The 21,494-nt window shown below is 38.7% G+C and overlaps 1 protein-coding gene across 5 annotated transcripts in view; it reads left to right on the top strand.

Moving 5' to 3' along the window:
- The first annotated feature begins 4,880 nt into the window (after window positions 1-4,880).
- HEPH (hephaestin) overlaps window positions 4,881-21,494 on the top strand; it is a 67,232-nt gene continuing 50,618 nt past the window's right edge. For 3 of the 5 annotated variants that reach the window (XM_016126712.2, XM_016126710.2, XM_016126714.2), the window contains exons 1-8: window positions 4,881-5,167; window positions 11,560-11,765; window positions 13,289-13,533; window positions 14,869-15,081; window positions 15,749-15,931; window positions 17,044-17,298; window positions 19,364-19,532; window positions 20,708-20,844. In XM_016126712.2, the coding sequence (XP_015982198.2) occupies window positions 5,138-5,167; window positions 11,560-11,765; window positions 13,289-13,533; window positions 14,869-15,081; window positions 15,749-15,931; window positions 17,044-17,298; window positions 19,364-19,532; window positions 20,708-20,844 (1,438 nt within the window). In that variant the 5' untranslated portion in view covers window positions 4,881-5,137. The remainder of the gene's footprint in view (window positions 5,168-11,559; window positions 11,766-13,288; window positions 13,534-14,868; window positions 15,082-15,748; window positions 15,932-17,043; window positions 17,299-19,363; window positions 19,533-20,707; window positions 20,845-21,494) is intronic. The other 2 variants (XM_036227092.1, XM_016126711.2) reach the window with 2 other exon arrangements.

Genomic DNA, 21,494 nt, shown 5'->3' with positions numbered 1-21,494 from the left:
ATGAGCATGGCTCAGATCAAAGATATGACAGCAGAGATAAAGAAATGTAGGCGGATTCAACAGATATTTAAAATATAAGTTTCCAGCATGATTTGCTGAAGGATAAGGTGTGGAGAATGAAAGAGAAAGCAGGAATCTTGATTGACATTCAGGTCTATGGCTCAAGAAATGGGAATAGGAAGGGAAATGATATTTACTCATGAAGCTGATCCTGACACCCACCCATTAAAAATGACCTCTCTCTTCTCTTAAATGTTATATCACTTTGCATGGGCTCCCTTTCTCTCATCTACCATACCTTTTTTTACTAGTGAAAAAATTTACTCCTGCATTACATTATCAATCTTATTTGTTGCCAGCTCCTAATAGTAATGGTGGAGGTAGGCATGTATGAAAAAAGTAGAGGAAGTAAGGAAAAAGAAACTAACATTTGTTCATCACTTACTATGTGATAGGTGCTGCACTAGACCCTTTTACAGATGTCTTCGATTTTATTTTCACAAAGTGACTTTACAGATGATAAACTGAGTCTAGAAGAAATTAAGTGACTTTCCCAAGATCACACACTTTGAGAGAGGCAGAGCCAAGATTCTGACCAGGATTGTCTGCGCCCAGAGCCCACAATCAGGAAGCCACATGAGAATGATGAAAAGAGTTGGATAGAAGAGTTGATGCCATTCCTAGAGTCGTTCAAGGAAGGCAGCCAGAAAATAAGACATGTTGACTGAGCATGAAGGGAAAAGAGAGGTTCACCCAGGCCATCAGGAAGAGTGTGAAGCAAAGAGAGTGGGCAAATAAGTGTTGGGAGGAGGATACACAGGGAGACTCCAGATGAATGAAGTACCAGAAAACTGAAAGAAGTATACTTTTGACCTGGGCCCAAAGGTTGGATATTTGAAAATAGGGGTGGAAGGGTGATGAGAGCTCAAGGATCAGTCTGCAGACATAAGTCGTCTGGCAGGGAGTGAGCTTCAGAAGAAGAGTCTCTTAGATTTGAACAGTGGTTCTCAAAGCGTGGTCCTCAGACCAGCAGCATAAGCATCATCTAGGAACTTCTTATAATTGCATATTACCAGGCTTTACCCCAGATTTATTGAAACAGAAACCCTCCAAAGGATTCTGATGCATGATCAAGTATAAGATCCACTGCCTTGAAGGACTGAATAAAGCAACAAATAAAATTCAAGAACCAGAGTTCGAGAACCAGACAATCCCCCCCTGCAGGGAGCCCAGGACAATTACACATCACAACAGCATATATCAATCTTTTCAAGACATGAAAGAGCCTGCCGGTTAGAGGTTGTGGTGGAGAATGAATAAAAGAGTAGTGGCTTCAGAGATTTGGTCTCTAGGGGACAATCTCTCACTCTCTGCACCCCTCCGCCCTTTCCCAGAGGCCTTCCATTTTTATAACTGATAAAGGTAGACATCAAAGGGTCCTGAGGTAAAGCAGGTAGACTAGCTATGCCAGGACACTTACTACCCATAGCTTTTTGTTTACACCAGGTACCTGATGCTATCACTAAATTTTACTGTGAGGAAGATGAGAAGGAAAGGAACATTAATTTAAGGTCCCTATTGTGTTGAGCACTGTGCTAAGTGTTCATAGAAAAGTCAGGTTACTTAATTCTCACAATATTCCAATCATAGAAATATATTGTTCCTATTTTACAGATGAGGAACCAGAGGCTGGGAAAGCTTGAGTGAGTTCAGAAGGAGCCAGCCAGGTTACGAACCCTGGTCATTCTTACTCCAAACCCAATGCTCTCACACTAGATAGTGTTACTCCCAACATGAGGGTTTCTGATATCTTCTCATCTTTGTAGCCATCCCAGGACCATGCCCTTTTGAGTGTTCACACACAGGTAACCTGAAAATATTGATTGAGTAAAGGAATAAATAAAAAGATGGGTTATTGACAAAATTTAAGTCTTCATCGACTCTTAAACACATTCTGGTCTTGTGCTTCTCAAACTTCTTTTCAGTGTCATTGATGTTTCTTGCCTGTGCTCCAGGATTAACAACATTGTCTAGGTGGGCTGGCATACAAGGAGGTGAGCCTTTGGGTCCCCTCAGCACTGACCATTTCCTTCCTTTTTTCTAGCCTTACCAGAAGAGCTCCGCTTTCATTTTCCATACATAGTCCGTGTTTACTGTAAGATTATGTTTGGGGAAATAGTTCTGCTACCAAAAATAATTTTGAAAAAGGAAAAATCTCAGGTGAAAGAAATGAGTCCCATAAAGGAAAACTAGCTTGTCTAGGATTATTGTGTTTCCTTTAGTAGCATAACTTGATCTTAGAGTTAGGATTCTTCAATCTTTTTTTTTTTTCATGATGAATCAATTTAACTCATCTTCTAAGAATGAGGAAGGAGGATTTACATTTGTTTCTTTATTGAAAATTTAAAAAGTGATTACTTATTTTGAGGTATTTCCTATGTGTCAGTTACTGTGCTAAATTGCCCCTATGAATAATTTTATTTCAGTCCTCATAACAGCCCTATGAAATAGGTACTATTGTTATCCCCATTATACAGTGGCAAAACCAAGATTTAGAAAAATCTGATGACTTTTCCAAGGTCACAGAATCAAGAATTTACAGTTAGTATTCAATCTAGGATACCTGATTCTAGTTCCCATGCTCTTAATAATATTGCCATATTGCAAATGTCTATATTGAAAAAAAAAAGCCTATAGTGAACGTTTTCAAACTATAGCTTGTGGACCAAATCTGGCCTTCTGCTTGTTTTTGTAAATTAACTTTTATTGGTACATAGATATGCCCAGCATGTTATAATAGCCTATTTTAGTAGTTGTGGCAGAAGATACATGTTTTGTAAATTAATATTCACTAACTGGTCCTTTATTGAACTAGTTTACCAATTCCTGGTCTATATGTGCCAACTTAACTTTTTTTAGGTGACTTCTGATGAAAAGCAGCAGAAATACATCCAGGATTTGCAGAAGAGGAAGGTACTGTGTGCCCTCTCAGTGAGTTGTTGAATGAGTAATACAAACACTAAAACTGGCCTAGCTGGCTTCCTGCAGCTTTTACTGTGTTGACTCAAGTGTGTCTATATAACCTGTTTCTTATTGTCTTTCATGAGTCAGAGCAGAGACCTTATCCTTTCCCCTCCCTGTCATAAATGCCTTAGAGCATGGACTTAGATCCCAGCTTAATGGGTTTCATCGCCACCTTCCCTTCTAGCTTCAAGGTCCACATCTTCACCAAGTGGGGAAAGAGGCAGATAATCCCAGGGGCTGCTGTATCCTGATCCAGCTTCCCTTTATCTCTGAGCATTTCTAAGGGAGCTGAGGCTGGTGGCTTCTTCCTATTGGTGCTTCTACTTGACTTGGCCTGGTGTGCAGTTTGTGAGGCAGCTCCTAAGTGTCTAGGCACTCTTAAGCACCTCCAATGGTTTATGACCCAGACTTTGCCCCACCAGCACAGTCTTTGAAAGTCCTCCTCCCTGGACCCTGCTCCGGACACTTTAAATCCAGGAGAGAAAAATGTGTTGAGCCTGCGTGAAGAACAAAATCTGCTCCTAGCCAAGATCTCGTCATAAAGTAAGAATATTAGGTGGTAGAACTGCCACTATGCCTGTCTCTTTCCTATGCCTCGGTTTGGTGGGTAGATGCAGCCTTTTCCAAAGAAGCATGAAATGCTTCATCTTTTCTCCACTCTTTACTCTGCATTATTTTTTTTCCTTTTAGCCTGAATCTTTGGAAACGCTTTCTCTTCTACTCTTAATATCAAGAATGTGTTTTCTTCATGGAATGTTAAATACATCAATGTATACATCTGGGAGGATCTGTAGCTAGTATAAGGCCCTCATACAAATGGAACGACTCTTGCCCAGAGAAGACAAAAATTTTTGTCAAGCCTACACAGCTGATGACTGCCAGGGCCAGTGGGGCTGGAATCTGGGTCATTTGACTCAGGCCAATGATTTCTTTCACTACCTTCTCTTTCCAGTAGAAACAATAATGAACTTTGGTTTTAAATAAACCAAGATTCCAGTGTCATCCAGAAATTTTAGGGCCAATTTTGCTTTTATTTCAGTTCATTTTATTTTTTTTAATTTAATATTTCCAATTCTTATGATTCTTCTTAGTTTTATATTAATCCAGGCTATCTTCTAGCCATATTAAGCCTCTTCTATGGAAAATACTGGTAATACGGCTCTTGGGCTTTCACTCTAGGAACTGCTAGAAATGGCAGAGGCAGTTTATATATATTAAAATATATATCTAACAGTGACTGGTGGACCGCAAGCACTCAATAATTAAGTCAATTCTCTCATCTCGAAAGGGCTCTCTGTTTCTCTCTGTTTCTTAAACTGCACAGTGTGATAGTGTGGTGGCTAAGACCCAGTAAAATCTCCCCTCTTTTACTTCCTAATTGTATGACCTTGAACAAGTTACCTACTCTCTTGGTGCTTGATTTTCTTCAGTTGTGAAATAAAAAGTATTAGAGAGTCCATTGCACAGGATATCAGGAAACTTAAATGAGAGAATGCATATCAAGTGGTTAACATAGGGCCTGGCATGTAGAAAGTTGTTTTATTTCCAGTTTTATTTTTCTTTATTACCAAACAACCATGGCCTCAGGATAATAGGCAGGGCTGACAACTATCCTATATAAGAAGGGAAAATATTGGTGGGGATAAGGGCTCTTACCACATTTAGTAACTCTTACAAAGGGTCCCATTTCGTGAATGGGACTGTTGGAATCTGTCTGTGAGCTCTGACTGGCCACACTGACAGTGCATTCTCCTCCCCTCTCAGCAACCAACTAGCAAGCTGCGACAACAGAAATGCAACCCACCCCCTTGTAATTCCTCCTGAGATCCTATCCGGGATTTGGAAAACACCCGGATATGGTCAAAGAACCATCCCGGGTTTTGTACCAAACCAGGCCGGAACAAGACATTCCAGTAGTAGTTTACTTTCTGGAAAGGACGGCACCCAGCACTGACCCCTCCTCCATTTACCCCATCCCGGTAACACCCCTCCCCCCACAGATTGGAGTCCTTGACTTAATTTATGAGCAAGACCCTGTAACCCAGGATACTAACTGAGCAGGGTTGGCAGACTCACGCTGGAGTCTGCAATTCAGCATCACTAGGCCGCTGACATGAATATGGAAGGGTTTTTTCTAGTAAAGGTAAGCTTTCTTTTCTCTTTCCAAATCCTACCTCGCCTTACTTTTTTTGTAAAAATCTTTATTCATCTGAGTTTAGGAGAGTCTTGGGCTACTAGGAGAGAAATTCAGTTGCTGAGAAGTTAGGGGAAGCTTGGCTGGGTGTGCAGGGAAGTTAAAGTGAACAATATGCTCCTTTCGTTTCTCTCTCCAAAATGTCCAGGAACACACTGACTTGATTGCTTCAGGGACAATCTTGGAGTTGTAAGAGTAGCTAATAATGTGCTCATTTTCCATCTCACAGGTTGAAGGATTTGTTGAGGTGATGGATCTGAGAACTACATAAATGGGAGGCTGAAACACTTAAAAACAATCACTTTGTTTCATATTTTTGAGATCCAGATTGGCATAAAGTAAACAAATATATGATAGGTGAACTAAGCTGTAAGCTTAAACTCTAAACTCTTAAACTCTCATACCTAGTGTCTGAATAACAGAAATATTTTAGAAAACATGGGTTCAAATTCTGGCTTTACCAGTAACTGGCTATTTGATTTGAGTAAACTCCCTCACCCCTCTGGTCTCAGTTTTCTATATGTCGCACAAAAGATTTGGAAAAAAGGTGGTTTATAAAGGTTTTTATGATGTATGAACCTACAATGCATTTAATTTTTCACTGAGAATCTATTTTATTCCAAGTCTTTTGTTAAGGGCTCAAATATCCTTTATTTTTTAGTCTCAAAACAATTCTGTGAGATAAATATTCCATTTTCATATTTAAAAAAAATGAAATCCAAACAGATAAAAGTGACTTGTTGAGAGTCACATAGCTATCACAGACAAGAGATAAGATTTGAATTCAGGTCTCTTAATTTCAAATTAGTATGCTTTCTATAATACTATGATTGGGGTATGAGGAAATAAAGCAGCCTCCTTAATACAAGTGCAAAATATGTAGTAAAATTATATTGTCCCAGGAATGGTATGGTGATGATATGCTGGACATGGTTGCTAGTCTGGGGGATCAAGTTGGTAGTCTTAGGTTCTAGCACTAGCTTTCAGGACTTCAGGTGAATCCCTTCCTCTCTGGGTCTCAACTTTATCACCTCTGACATGCTAGACTACAGTGATAATGATTTAAAAATAATATAAATTGTGCTTATATTATCTTGAACCTTGTAGGGTTTTCAACACACTCTCTTTTATCCCTCCTAGTAAATAAAGACTTATATTCACCAAAGGTACAAAAAAAAATCCCCATTTGGGACCTATTTTGAGTCACAAGGTGAAGAAAGAGCCAAAACACATTAAGAAAATGGAAGACCAAAAGAGATAGAGATATTTATTTTGATGAGATTGAAGAAGGGACCCCAAAGATAGCTCAGTATTCATGTGTTCAATTGAGTGACTTTTTTGTCTAGGATAAGCCTGTCTAGCTCAGTCTAATCCAACTCAGAAGGAGAGATAAGGAAGATGGATGGAGAGACAAGATCATCAAAAGATCATTAAAAGAACAGCTTGCAAATTATAGGAAAAACAGTGATGTAAATTGTCTTGGATGATGGTGATCAGGACCAGGTGATGTTGGGATGATAGGAAGGTAAGGTAAGGGTAGGGGAGGCTTGACTTGACTTGCTGTTGACCGACTTTCTCCCCGGGCTAGTCTCAGTTCATATTAACTAAACTATGTCTAATTCAAAGCAGAGCAAAAATTTACCCATTCATTCTCTTCTCTCTGTCTCTCTCTGTCTCTCTCTGTCTCTCTCTCTGTGTCTCTCTCTATCTCTCTCTGTCTCTATGTGTCTCTGTCTCTGTCTGCCTCTCTGTCTGTTTCTCTGTCTGTCTCTGTCTCTCTGTCTCTGCCTCTCTCTCTCTATGTCTCTGTCTCTGTCTCTCTCTCTCTCTCCTTTTAAGCACCTTTTCCTTCTGTCCTCTCTCTTTTTTTGCTTTCTTTCAGGATTCTGGCTCACTTTACTTATTTCATTTGTCTTTTTACCTTTCCCTTTTATTTTTCCTCCTTGGTCTGGCCTTTCTTTAAGACTCCCTCCTGTGAGTTTAGCTGAGAGAAAATAACCCTGCGCAAGTGAAAAGTTTACATAGGGTTTGCACATAATTCGTCTCATTTGATCTTCATAGCAAACTAATGAAGAGCCCAAAGCAGAGATCATCTTCTTTTACAAGATGAGGAAAGTGAGGCTTAGGAAATTGGGTGACTTGCCCAATGTCATATAACTAATAAATAATGAATCCAGAACTAGAACTTCTTTTTTTTAGAAACCAAAGTCTTTCAATTTTACCATGAAATATCCAAGAGAATCTAAAGGACTTTAATGGGTTTTCCTTTTTTCTGTTTTAGTAGTTTTTGATAAAACCAAATTAAAAACAACAACAGAAACACCAACAGCAGCAGTGGCAATGATAATAGCAACAGCAAATGAAGCTTTGGGAGGAAAAAGGAAGCCAGTGATTAGAAAGAAAGAAAACTAATACTTATTGGGTGCCTACTAAGTCCCTAATGCTATCTCTTTCAAAAGGAACTGAAAACTCAAACTTAAGTTTATCTGACTCAAAAGTTCTGGTTCCTTCATTATACCATCTTGCTTCCAAAGAGACTAATCTCAGACATATACATCTGCCTCTTTGCTTAGTATGTGTTACTGTATATAGGAACTTAAGAGTGTGTATATGTTGTGGCTATTTGTAAAAGATTGAATCTTTGGAATCCTGACAAGTTTCATTTCTAAACCTATTTCCTCATCTGTAATAGTAATAGCCACTGACACTTTTAGATCACTTATGTGTGTACTTGAGCAACTATTTGTGTTCTATGCACTTACAGATCTTAAATTATTTAATCCTCACACTACTCTGAGATGTAGCTAATAGTATTAATTCCATCTCGAAGATGAAAATGCTATGGCTAGAGAAGTGAAGCAGATTATCAAGTCACACCGGAAAAGTGGAGTCAGAATTTGTTTAGGTAGTCTGATTCCAAAGCTTGTGCCCTAGATGCAAAATGAGGAAGACAATCCTTATCTCACAAGAGTTTGAGAATTAAATAACATGACAGATACAAAAAAAACCATACTGTAAAGTGGAAAGTGCTTAGGCAAACACTAGATAGTACTTTTTCCCCAGTCTCTATTTTCTAGCTCTTTTGGTCAATAGTCACCACCTTTGAATGTTCATTCATTGTATGCTGAAGATTTCTACTTGTCCTCTCTTGGAATATTTCTAACTTTATTATGTGCTTCTCCAATTGTGAAACTCTTACCTGGGACAGTTTTCTTCCCAGGTAAGTGAGTTTAAGGCACAGCAGTCTTGCTGGCACTTCTCTGAGAAGGAAGCTTAAAGGAGGTCCATATTGCATTCAGAGTTGCATTAAACCCAGGACACTCCCTCCCTGTTGAAGTTTCCAAGCCATGGTTATTTGTTTGACCATATGTGGTTATATGTAAGTGCATATGAATGCACCTGTGTTTCATCAGTGACTGTATTGACAAAGTATGAGAACTAGAAAGACTTTTTGTGAACTCTTTATATAAAACAATTTTTGTAGTTCCACATTTTTGCATTTTATGATGTTCCCAAACCTTCATGACCCCCAAAAGGTAAAAACTATATAGCCCAGCTCAATTCTTTTATATATGGAGAAACTGAGGCTTACTAAAGTAACTTGTCCAAAGCCGCTCTGTGAACCAGTGGCAAACTGAACTAGAGTTAACTGATGGGAAAATGTATGTCATTCATGTCACTTTAGCAGTAGCTGTTTATAGTATATCTACAGGGCCCCATCGCCATGTCTAACAATAGATGCACAAAGACTTCTAAGACATGACATCCACCCTCAAGAAGTTTATAGTCATATCTGGAAAATAAAGACAGTTCATGAAGCAACTCATAAAACAGAAAGTTAACGATAATACAAAGTCTGACTTAATGCAATCGAGTGCTATAGAAAATAAGTAGTCCTTCAGAAGACAGTAGTATGGAGAATTTAGAGGGGACCTTCTGGGGCAGTTAGGATTTAAGTTAGCCCTTAGAGTAGAAATATAGAGTATATGATGTGTGGGAAATAATGAGGATAAATTAGAATAAATTATACCCAGGAGGAAGAAGGAAGAGGAAGGACATCAGCAGTTACTGTCCATTATGTTCTAAACATTAATTGTACAGGGTTCTTTTCATATAAGTTTTCTAATTTATTTCTCCAAGACTGGTATTATTATGCATACTTTATAGGTAATAAAACAGTTTCAGAGTAATTAAGTACTACCCCAAGCTACACAACTGGCCAGTGGAGAATTCAGGATTTGGAAAGAGGAACCCAAGTACAGGTTCTCCCATATATCAAGGGCTTTCTGCCAAATGCCATATGAACACTGTGGATTAACACTTACACTACTGCTGTATGTGTAGAGGAGCCTGAGGTTTTGTAGAGAAGTATATAGGTCTGTTAATTAATCAAGGTAAATACCTAGGCTTAACCAAGGTAAATATTTGGGGATTTCCTAACTGTATGAGAGTCTGTGCATATCTTTGATTTTCTATTTTTGATTAATCGTCTCTATCTCATGTGTTTAGGGTGAGTAGAGTATATAGTGAAATAATTTATATAAACCAATGAACACAATGCTTAGTATATAGTGATGTCTCAATGAATGTTAGCTACCATCATTATTATCATCATTATGAGTGACTTATTAGGTATATCTTTGCCTAAATGAGTATATGTGTCTGTTTTTAGAAGTGATCACAACTACATGTGATTGCATATTTCAGAGTGTATAGGGTTTTCCCAGGTATGGTTATAATTATGGACATATACATACTCTCTCTGTATATTCATGTGAGTATGCAAAAGTTTTGTGGAAAGTAGTATAGCATGGTGATTAAGAAAGTAGACACTGGAGCCATAATTCCTGGGCTCACTAACTCTACTAACTGCTAACCAGGTAACTGTGGGCAAATTACTTTATGTTTCTGTCCTGCAGTTTTTCCTTCTGTAATGTGGGGAAAATAATGGCATCTGCTTCATAATGTGGTCCTGAAGATGAAATCATTTAATCTATATAAGACATTTAAAAGTGTCTGCCGTGCCATGCACACACAATAAATATTGATTTACTATTGTTGTTGTTGTTCTGAAAGTGACAAAAGTTTTGTGCAACACTGTGGTTCTAAATGTGGATGAAAGTGCGTGCATCTCTGTTTTTAGATAAGACTGCATGTGCCTATGTGCACACAAGTATAAATATAGGGGTCTTTAATTTATGTTATCTATGTTTCTAAGTTTGACTGCAGCTGTGTATTGTATGACTGAGTACTTCATCCCAGTCCCAAGAAGTCTGACTTCCTAACTGATATACTAGAGTGTGGGGCTAGCAGCTTAGTTCTGACTCTGACTCAAGATTAGACCCAAGAAATGATTCGTGTATAGCAGAGAACCAGCAGAGAACATTTCTTCTGAGAAGTTAATATTACCCTCATATATTTTCTTTTGTCTTATGTTATTTTTCATTTTTTGGAAGTATAACACATACAGAAAAATGCACAAATGATAAGTTCACAGCTCAATGTATTTTCACAAATTGAACACACACATGTTACCAGTATGTAGATCAAGAAACAGAACATTATCTAGAGGTGTTCCTCCTCTTCCCTACCCAGTCACTAATCCCTACCTCAAGGGTGAACACTATCTTGGCTTCTACTGTCATGGTTTAGTTTTGCCTGATTTTTAGTGTACATAAATTCAACCACAGAGTAAGTACTCTTTTGTGTCTGATTTTTATGCAACATTACATTCATAAGAGACTTATAATTTCATGTGTAGTTGTAGTTTGTTCATTATCATTGTTATATAAAATTCCATTGTATGAATAAAATACAATTTACTCATCCATTCTAGTGTCCATGAACATTTTGTCTGTTTTCATTTTGGGTCTATGAATATTCTAGTAAATGTCTTTTGGTAAATTCTCATTTTTTAAAACACAATCCATCGAGGATGGAAAGTGGTGACAATGAAAACAGAGGCACAAGGAGAATTAGTGACTTGATTCAAGTACTGAGTGAGTCAGTGGCCCAATCAGGCTTCTTATACTTTTATCCTGTTTCTTGAGCCAGAGTATGTTATTTCTTTCACACTGTTGAAGAAACCATATACATATTTCTCTTCTGAAGGAAGTGATACATAATTATCAGTACACGTGATTTTTTAACTTTGCCCTCCAAAGTCCAATGTGTAGAGATCATTGAATATTTGTTTAACTGAAAAAAAAGATCAGGTAAGGCAGAGATTCAAGACTAATTGGTTTTTGCTTTCTCAGTCACTTGGTTTGGCTCTTGACTCTTTAATTTTCCAGACACATGCAAAAGAACAAAGCCCCTTTGTTCTCTTTCTTCTGTACCAGCAGCTATTCATTTGCCTGTTTCCCAGCATAACGTGGGCCATGGAGCCGGGCCATCTCCTCTGGGCTCTTCTGTTCATGCAACCCTTGTGGCCCCGACTGACTGATGGGGCCACTCGAGTCTATTACCTGGGCATCCGAGACGTGCAATGGAACTATGCTCCCAAGGGAAGGAATGTCATCACAAAGCAGCCTCTGGACAGTGACACGTAGGTTTAATCTCTTGTGGAATTAGAGGTGGAGTTGGGTGGGGGGCCACCCTTGAGGTCAGAAGGTAGCCTCTTAAAGACCTTTTCCCAGGGTGTGGTAGCAGCCAGTTCCTGATCTCTCTGGACCATTCGCCCAGTGGCATGTTTGTTGAGAATAGGACTAGTTGACTCAAGAGGCAATGTTCCATATGGAGTCTGCTTTTCCACACTGAGGCACCTCAGTATTTTTAGGGTCCTAATGGTAATTTCATGCTCTCTTGATGCTAAGATTATATCCACAATACTGTCTTAGTAATAGCTATTTAGTTTTTTTTTAAAAAAGAAACTTGACATATATACAGTGTTTATAAGATATATGTGGTGAAACTATGCTCCCATAGTTCAATAGAACTACTAATTTCAGATATGTGAAAATGTGAAAAAAATAAGGTAAATCTTAGAATCAAAGAAATAACAGTAATAACTACCAGATATGTAACACTGTCTGTGACAGGCACTGTACTAGAAATTTGCACATTTTGTCTCACCTAATTCTTACAAAAGCTCTAGAGACTGAGTCTGAATATCCTAATCTTTTAGATGAGAAAACTGAGGGTCAGAGAGATTAAGTAACTTGCTCAAGTCCCACAGCTAGTAAAATGGAAGAGGTAGGATTTGAACCTGGGTAATGCACATGAAAAATTGGTACTCTTCTTACAATTTTGCCACTCACAGATCCCACAGGATTAACTTTTCTTGATCTTACAGACGTTCCACAAATACCTGTTAAAAATGAATTAATTAAAGAATTTTTGTGATCATGAACCACTTTGTCTTTCCAAAGCCTCGGAGTTTTCCAAAGTTGACTATAACATCTCAGAACTCTCTAGGAAGAATTAGAGTAAGAAAAACAGCCATTGTTTTTTGACAATGTAGTTTAGGAATCACAAAAGTCTCTGTCTTAAAAGTGTCCTTAAGGGATAACTTTAACATCCCCCCTCCCCAACATTTCGAAGTAGCAGCATTTATTAAGCTTTAACTATTTTCCAGGCTCCGGCCTAAGCTCTTTATGTATTTTAATTATTTTAGTCACCAGTAACAACTGTCCAGGTTTGGTACTGTGTTTGTTTCCATTTTACAGATTGGGAACTAGTGCCCAGAGAATTTAAATCACTTGCTCAAAGTCCCACAGATTTGGAAGTGGCATCAACATGTAATTGAACCATCCTGGGTCCAGAGCTTGAGAACTTAACTATGATGCTATAAAATCTACCATATATATTAGGACAATGACAAGTCAGGCCACATGGGTAGGGAATTGATCACTTAAAGCATCAATCCATTTTTGTCTGTTTCCCTATTACTGTATTATTCGGTTGAACCACTTGAAATTGCCTTTTTTGTAGGTTAAAAGTGGTCAAATACCAACAATTTCATGTGCTTTAACCTGATACTTCCCATTGTCTAACAATAGACTAACTTAAGGCTTTAATGGTTTGATTAGTAGAGTCACATTTATGACTCTTTCTTTCCTTCCTTCCCAGAGTAGCTTCCAGCTTCTTAAAGTCTGGCAAGAACCGGATAGGGAGCAGCTACAAGAAGACCATCTACAAAGAATATAGGGATGGTTCATACATGCATGAAATGGCTCAGCCTGCCTGGTTGGGTTTCCTGGGGCCAGTGTTACAGGCTGAGGTGGGAGATGTCATCCTTATCCACCTGAAGAATTTTGCCACTCGTCCTTATACCATCCACCCCCATGGTGTTTTCTATGAGAAGGACTCAGAAGGTAAATCAGCCCATTCTTTCTATCTTCTGCCCACAACAAATATTACTTTTCCTTTACTGCCATTTGAGAGAAGCTGGGAACAAGGACAGTTTTTTCTTCCTTATTTATATGAGGTAACAGAGACTCTTCTTTCAGAGAAAACATGGCTGGGTACTGTTATCAGTTCTGTTATTCATATACTGTGTGACTTTGGACTAGTCATTGCCTCTCTCTGGGCCTCAGACTCTTCATTAGGAAGGTCGAGAGATTCAAACTGCCTTTTATCTATGAGTTTGTTTCTGTTTTATTTGTTTTATGGTGGATAAAACAAAGTGGTGGTTGCTAGTTAGGAGGGAAGTTGGGAAGCTAGGTGAAAAAGGTGAAGGGATTAAGCAACATAAATTAGTAGTTATAAAATAGTCACAGGGATTTAAAGTGCAGTTAAAGGAATATAGTGAATATTTTAATAACTACGTATGGTGTCAGGTGGGTACTAGACTTATCAGGGACATCACTTCATAAGTTATGTAAATGTCTGACCACTATGGTGTACACCTGAAATTAATATAATATTGAATATCTACTATATTTGACATTTTTAAAAAAGTTTTAAAATCTGCCTTTTATCACAAAAAAATACTTGAATGGCATTTTCATAAAATATTTGACTATGCTTTGAAAAGAGAAGAATGTACTCTGAATATAAGGGAACATTATTCTAGTGTCATAGTCTTCCAAAAAGGTCCATTTTCTTCTTAAGAGGCAGTTAAGTTTACTCATTTTGTATTTCTCACTATCTGCAATGGCTTATAATCTAAGACAATAGTAACACAATAGAGAAGGAAGTCAGAACGTCCTGACTTGACAACTAACTCTCTATATGACCATTGGCAAATTACTTTCCTTCAGTTTTATCTTCCATATAATGGGGAAGTGGACCAACCATTCATTAAATTGCCTTTAAAATGAAATTTTGTGATTGTCTGCTTTCTGTTTTCCAAAGTGAATACCTAAATGTAGGGAATTCTATCTTCTTCCTTGCCTTCACAACATTAACTTTGCATCAGGGCACTACTAGATCAGGCCGTGGAGCAGTTTTCATTGGCTGCAGCTCCTTCCCCAATTGCTGCCACCTCTCCATCCATTGTTGATGTGAGGTCTGGGATTCTTTGGTTAGATATTACCTGAATATTTGCCCTCTTCATGTTGTGAGGAACACTGTGCTGGACCTTAGAACTTTATTTTCCATAAGACTGGACCTAAGTGTTGCATATGTCAGCCTTTTCTTGGTTTCTATATCTTCCAGGCTCACTCTCACTCACCCTAGGACTGGGCATGTACAATATTATTTTCTAGGCTCCCTGTACCCTGATGGATCCTCTGGTCAGCTGAAAGCTGATGACTCTGTTCCCCCGGGAGGCAGTCACATATACAACTGGACCATTCCAGAAAGCCATGCACCCACTGTGGCTGATCCAGCGTGCCTCACCTGGATTTACCATTCTCATGTAGATGCTCCACGAGACATTGCAACTGGCCTCATTGGACCCCTTATCACCTGTAAAAGAGGTACAGATCCCAAGGATGAAGTATGAGATAAAATTTTGGATATCTATGGGAAGCAGTGATATAGCTGAACCACTTACATATTGAGCAGCAGCCTGAGTAGTGTTAAAATAGTATCTTTGTTTATTAGCAAGGATAACTCCTGCCAACCTCCCTTTCCACTATGTTTTCTATTTTATTATCCTTTTTATTCTAAAAACAAAAACAAACAAAAAAACTCTACTTTTTTTTCATTCTAATCTCACAGTAAGGTATATGGAAAGACTTTAAGTGTGAATAGGATTGAAAGTATAGCCATCAGTATTTGGGAAGGATTGTGGACTTGATTGGAAATAAGGTATGTTTAAGATATAGTCAGAACTGAATACCTTGGTATTGCAAGAGTGTGATCAACTTGAGGCCCTGGGTTGAATACATAGGTAAGGATGATGGGGGAGAATTATTCTAAATCCTATGTGCCCCACCTTCAAGTCCTAGACTCAACTGAATTGATGGTTTTATCCAGAGATTTTGGAGATATACATTAGTAACAGAAGGTTCCATTTGCTTTTCTTTTACTGACAGATTCGTAAGGTCCCTCTCTTCCTATTTCTTTCTTATAAGTAACCCTTGCAGTGTAGTCTTTTTAAGGATAGGAGGTTCTCAAGAACACCTTTCTTATTTGCACTAGGAACCTTGGATAGTAACTCCCCTCCTCGGCGGCAAGACGTGGACAATTATTTCTTCCTGCTCTTCAGTGTGGTAGATGAGAATCTTAGTTGGCATATCGATGAGAACATTGCCACTTACTGCTCAGATCCTGCCTCAGTGAACAAAGAAGATGAAGCCTTTCAGGAGAGCAATAAGATGCATGGTGAGCTAGGAGGCAATGGCCGCTCTGTGACAGGGAACACTGATGAAGGGTCTGCACTGGGTCTAGCATTTGGTGGGTGCTTTCATGTACCTGATGCTTTTTAATCCTCACACGGACCAGGAATAGTCGATAGTTTTACCCACTTTTACCTATGAGGAAACTGAGGCTTCACGATTACATAACAGATGAACGGCACAAATAAAATTCCAACCCTGTTCTGTCTGACTGCATACTGTGTTCTTGCCATTAGGTACCTTGCCTCCTCACCGTGGAATAGCTCAGGCTGTACATTCCAAAGTCCTATATTATATGTTCAGTCACTTTGGTGACGGTTGTTCACTGATATAATTAGTCAACTTTGTTCTAAAAAGTATGCAAGCTGGAAGAATTATCCCCTTTGTGGAGAAAAAAATGCGTGCCTATAAAGCAATAGATCATCTTAATTAAATGTAAAACAAACTAAAGGCACAAAAGCCCTAAAGCATGGGCAGAGAAGTGATTTTAGGAATAGATACAAGTTGGCTTTGTTTTTGTTTAATTAAGGGAGTGACTTACTTACCTTTGATGACAAAGGTGGAATCAAAGCTATACAATCCCAAGGGGAAGTAAAAAATCAGAGGAGCTGTAATTAATGGCTTGGACAGCTCAAATTTCTCTTGGATTTTATACCAATTGCTTATAATAACCATGATTAGCAAGCTTGACACTTGTCCTGTGAAGATTTTAGAAGGAAATTGTCCTGGATGGGAAAAAATACTGCTTACGAAATAAACTCCATTCCCTAGAAAGCTTCCTCAGATTGCTGGGCTGGAATCTTGGCTCTACCACTTAATAGCTCTGTGGCCTTGAGAAGAAAGTAACTTTACTTCTCCAAACCTTGGTTTACTTGGTTTTTTGTTTGTTTGTTTATTCGTTTTTTTTCACATGAGGCCATTGATATCTGCCTATCTCTCAGGGTTGTTTGTGATTTTTACATGATGTAATGCATATTGTGAGCACACTGTGCTCTTTAAGACCTCTAAATGTTATTTATTGTTATTGTCAGATGCTAAGGTTTTTCCCTTTGAGCTGTCTTTCCCTAACTGATATTTTCTTTGGGTTTTATTTTTCAGCTATCAATGGCTTTGTATTTGGGAACTTACCAGAGCTGAACATGTGTGCACAGAAGCGTGTGGCCTGGCACTTGTTTGGCATGGGCAATGAAGTAGATGTCCACACAGCTTTCTTCCATGGACAGATGCTGACCATCCGGGGCCACCACACTGATGTGGCTCACATCTTTCCAGCCACCTTTGTGACTGCTGAGATGGTCCCCCAGAAACTTGGAATCTGGTTAATTAACTGTCAAGTGAATAGTCACTTGCAAGGTGAGAGCCACCATCTCTTGACCCTTGAGATATGGGAGACAGGTGGCAATATGGTCCTCAGGAGCCTGAGCTTATGGCCTAGAGCCACAAGATAGGTCTTTCAGGTGAAACAGCTAGGATAAAGGATGAAACACTATAATCAAATTCTAGCGACCCAGGTTATTTCCTGGCTCAGCCATGAAATTACAGGGTGGCCTTGAGCACAACTCTCTGGGTTTCATTTTTTTTTATCTCTAACATAAGATGGTATAGGGATGAATAATTGGACTTTTAAGCCGCATGTTTTTTTTTGTTGTTGTTTTTGTTGCTCAGAATCCTAAAGAATTAAAACCCGAGAGTATTTGTAGCTGATTGAGTAGGTAGTAGAGGAGAAATCAGTTAAAAAAGAGTAAGGCCTCTGCATGAAATTATGAAGCATTGTGGGCAAGTGGTGACACTCTAATTAAGACTCAACAGAAATAGGGGTAGGACGTTTGATTTTCAGAGGGAGAATGGTTGAAGCAATGGCGTAGTGCATTGAAGAGCATCAGAGGAGAAGAAGAACATATGAGGCAATGGAAAGAGCACCAGGTAGTTGATTAGATGGTTTCAGCTGTTGCTTCAGCTCTGAAAAACTCTGTGTAATGACTTTGGAAAAGTCCCTCCTATTTCTAGGCTTATTTGTCACATTTATAAAATGGTAGATTTGGTCTAAATACTCTCTAAAATCTTTTCCAGTTCTCATTTTGTAGAATTATTTTATATATGTTAAATTAGGTAGATGTCAGGAATGTGATATGGGAGTATGTGAAAATGAATTTGAGTAGATGAGGAGTTATAAACTAGTGGGATAATGAGACTTGGATAGGAAGATTTTCTCAACAGGGGCCAGTTACCCATGCTCCATCATCAAGAGTCTTCCCTCAGTTTGAAAGGTGCCTAGTGAAATAATTCAGATGGAGGTTAGGAATACAGAACAATAGTTGAACAAGAATGAGTCAGACAAGCCAGACAAGCTTGGATTCAAATCCAGGTTTACCAGTTGCTTAGTTACCTTTGGAAAGTCATATCACTTCTTCGAGCCTCTGTTTCTTCATCTGAGGAGTGTGATAGTAATTCCTACCTTATAAAACTGTAATAAGGTTTCAGAGTGATAATGTTATTTTGAGTCTTAGAGACCAGGGGAATGAGACCAAAATAGTGGATATAGGAGAAGAAAATGAGCACTCACATTTGTAGTTAAAAGATAGATAAGAGCTTAAGTCTCAGTTTCTCAGTTTCACCATGGACTAGCTGTGTTATCTTGAGCAAGTTACTCAACCTCTCTGATCCTTAGTTTTGTTTGTTTTTTATCTGGAAAAAGGGGATATTAAAGTCTATTTCACAGGGTGGTTGTGAGGACTGAAGGAGATAATATATGTAAAGCACCTGACACAAGGCCTGGCATATATACATATTCGATAAAAACGAATAAGGCAGTATCATCGATTGCCACCATACCTCAATGTAACATTTTTCAGATTTTGGAGATATTACTTAGAATTCACATTTTCCTGCCAGTTCTAAATCTGAAGCTTCATCTCCATATATAGAATATGTTCCATTATTTGGGAAGTTTCCTTCTGTACAAATCACTTACTTCTCTTTTTTAATCTGATGCTCCCACCAGCCTAGTGTCATAGATTTTCTATTCTCCTTATTTACAAAACAGGAATTAAAGCTCAGAGATAGGAATTTACTTAGCTAAGGTCCTACAGATAGTGATAAGAATTGGACTAGTACTCAGGTATTCAGACTTCAAGCTTTGTGATGTTTGTACAATGTAAGCCTTTCACAGAGGTGGGAATGAAGACCTGGTAAGTGAATCAGTTGTGGTGAGCATGTGGAGGTATTTGAATTTCTACCTGGGCTCCATATTTCTCAGCCAGGCTCTTAAGGAGTGAGAGTAAGTGGTCCATCTGAAGACAAGGGTAAAGAGCGTAAAGGAGGGTAGGAGGAAAAAAACATTAGGGGAGGGAGGAAGGTGGATGGTCTGAGTAGAAACCTGTTGGGTGAAATGGGACCAGCCATGATATTCCTCCTCCAGATGGCATGCAAGCACTCTACAAGGTCAAGTCTTGCTCCACGGCCCCTTCCGTGAACCTACTAACAGGAAAAGTTCGGCAGTACTTCATCGAGGCCCATGAGATTCGATGGGACTACGGCCCAATGGGGCATGATGGGAGTACAGGGAAGAATTTGAGGGAACCAGGCAGGTAAGAGTTAGTGGCCTTTTTTCTCCCTACACCTGGGCCCAGCCCCAAACGCTTTCACTTGGGTGTCACAATCATTGTCTGACTGGAGTTATGTTATGCAACTGTTAACCAAATTCTTTTGCTCCCTGGACAGCTTGCTCTTGGGGAACTACAAAACTTTCTGTAGGGTTATGTCATATCCCCAGAAAAAGGTCCTAGTAGTGGTTGAGATTAGTCCTGCTATAATCCCAAGCCACATCAAGAAAAGGAGGCCTTGGTGGGGCTAGATCAATTGAAATGGTATTTTTCCAACTCTTCTTTATTTTACCTGTTATTTACCTCCTTACTCCTACCTTTCTTGCCCATAGTCTGAAAGGGGAATTTAAGCAGGAGTGTAAAAGGCACTCTGAGAAATGTAGGAAGAGGTGAAGCAAACTGCTTTATGACCATTCCAAGCCCATCCTTTTGGAGAAATTTCTCCAAATTTCCTTGCCTCATCCATGAGTCAGACTGGGGAAGATAGAGCAGATAAGTTCCCTAGTTAGTTTATCAGCCTTAAGTTATTCCTACTCACTGGCCTGTCAGTGATTCTAGGTCTTTCACAAAAGAGACAGTTGGTAAATAACTAAGAGAGTTTGAGGGGATAGCCTAAGGTATCCACCATGTTTTTTCTTCTTGCAAGAAATAATGAAATGAATTTTCAGAAAACACAGGAAAGTAGGCACTTTGGTCTCAGCATGGCTTCTAGAATTTTCAACTGGCTTTGATAAATTAGTGGGCTTTTATTTTGGAATTAAGGATTTTACTTGTTAGGGGGAGAAAGTATCTTAAGTAGCTAAAGATGATTAAGGACAAATGTAAGGCTATGTAACTCAGGTGGGCAGAACTGGTGCTAGTGTCTGGGACTTACAAGCAAGAAGATTTCAACTTACTATAACAAAGAACTCCAATAATTAAACTTATTCAACAGTAAGAGGGATTGACTTCTCTGAAAACGAGTTCCCTGATCTTGGAAAGGCTGAAGAAGAAACTGCATATTATTTATTTATAGTGTCACCAGAGGGTTGAAGTTAATCTTGAAGATCTCTGAGGCCTTTCCTAATCATAGAGTTATATACTTGATGAGACCAAGGGCGAGATGGGAGTCTATTTGATATATAATTAAATTGTGTGACATTTGCTTCCTTATATACCAGTGGCTCAGATAAATTCTTCAAGAAGAGCTCCAGCCGAATTGGGGGCACTTACTGGAAAGTCCGATATGAAGCCTTCCAAGATGAAACATTTCAGGAAAAGGTACATCTGGAGGAAGATAAGCATCTTGGAATCCTGGGTAAGGAATACTTAACTTATGAAATTCATTGACTAGAGCCAGAAAACTAGGAAGTACTTAGAAGCTGGAGCCTGGGGACAGCTCAGAGACACACTCTACAGCATCATCTCCCAAAGTGAGTACCAAGAGGTGAGCATTTTGTGAAAAAGAATTATGAGTCTGGATGTGTTTGCAAAACACTAGGTTAAAAATAGTCAAGTAAAACAGTCAAATAGTGTTCTTTTCTGGAGGGCTTCTCAGAACTTAGGATTTATTTTTGATCATCATGAATCTCCAAGATGGGAATAGAGCATGCAGTATTTCTCATGCTTATTTTAAAACTAAACTTTTTTTCATTGAACATCTTCTGGTAATACCATTTTATAGGTCATGCTTTTAGAAGTGTTTTCCTAGGTTTATTTCTAAAGGGCTATATAAGGTAGTATGATTGTTCAGGTTCCTGGAAATATGGGGAAAAAAGCAGATTGACATCACATGCAGACATGCTTGGTATGGTGAGGGATGAAAAACAAACCTTAGAGCCTGACCTTGGAGAAGATATCCAGATGCCTAAAGTGCTGTATTGAAACAGTATAGCAAGGTTGGGTGTAGTTTAGTCACTTAGAGGAGTCGGAAAAAAAAAGATCAGAAGGGAGAAAACTTGGAAATGA

Source organism: Rousettus aegyptiacus, unplaced genomic scaffold (assembly GCF_014176215.1).
Source record: "Rousettus aegyptiacus isolate mRouAeg1 unplaced genomic scaffold, mRouAeg1.p scaffold_m13_p_9, whole genome shotgun sequence".
In the NCBI taxonomy this organism is placed as follows: domain Eukaryota; kingdom Metazoa; phylum Chordata; class Mammalia; order Chiroptera; family Pteropodidae; genus Rousettus; species Rousettus aegyptiacus.
This window is presented reverse-complemented; position numbering and strand designations above follow the sequence as displayed.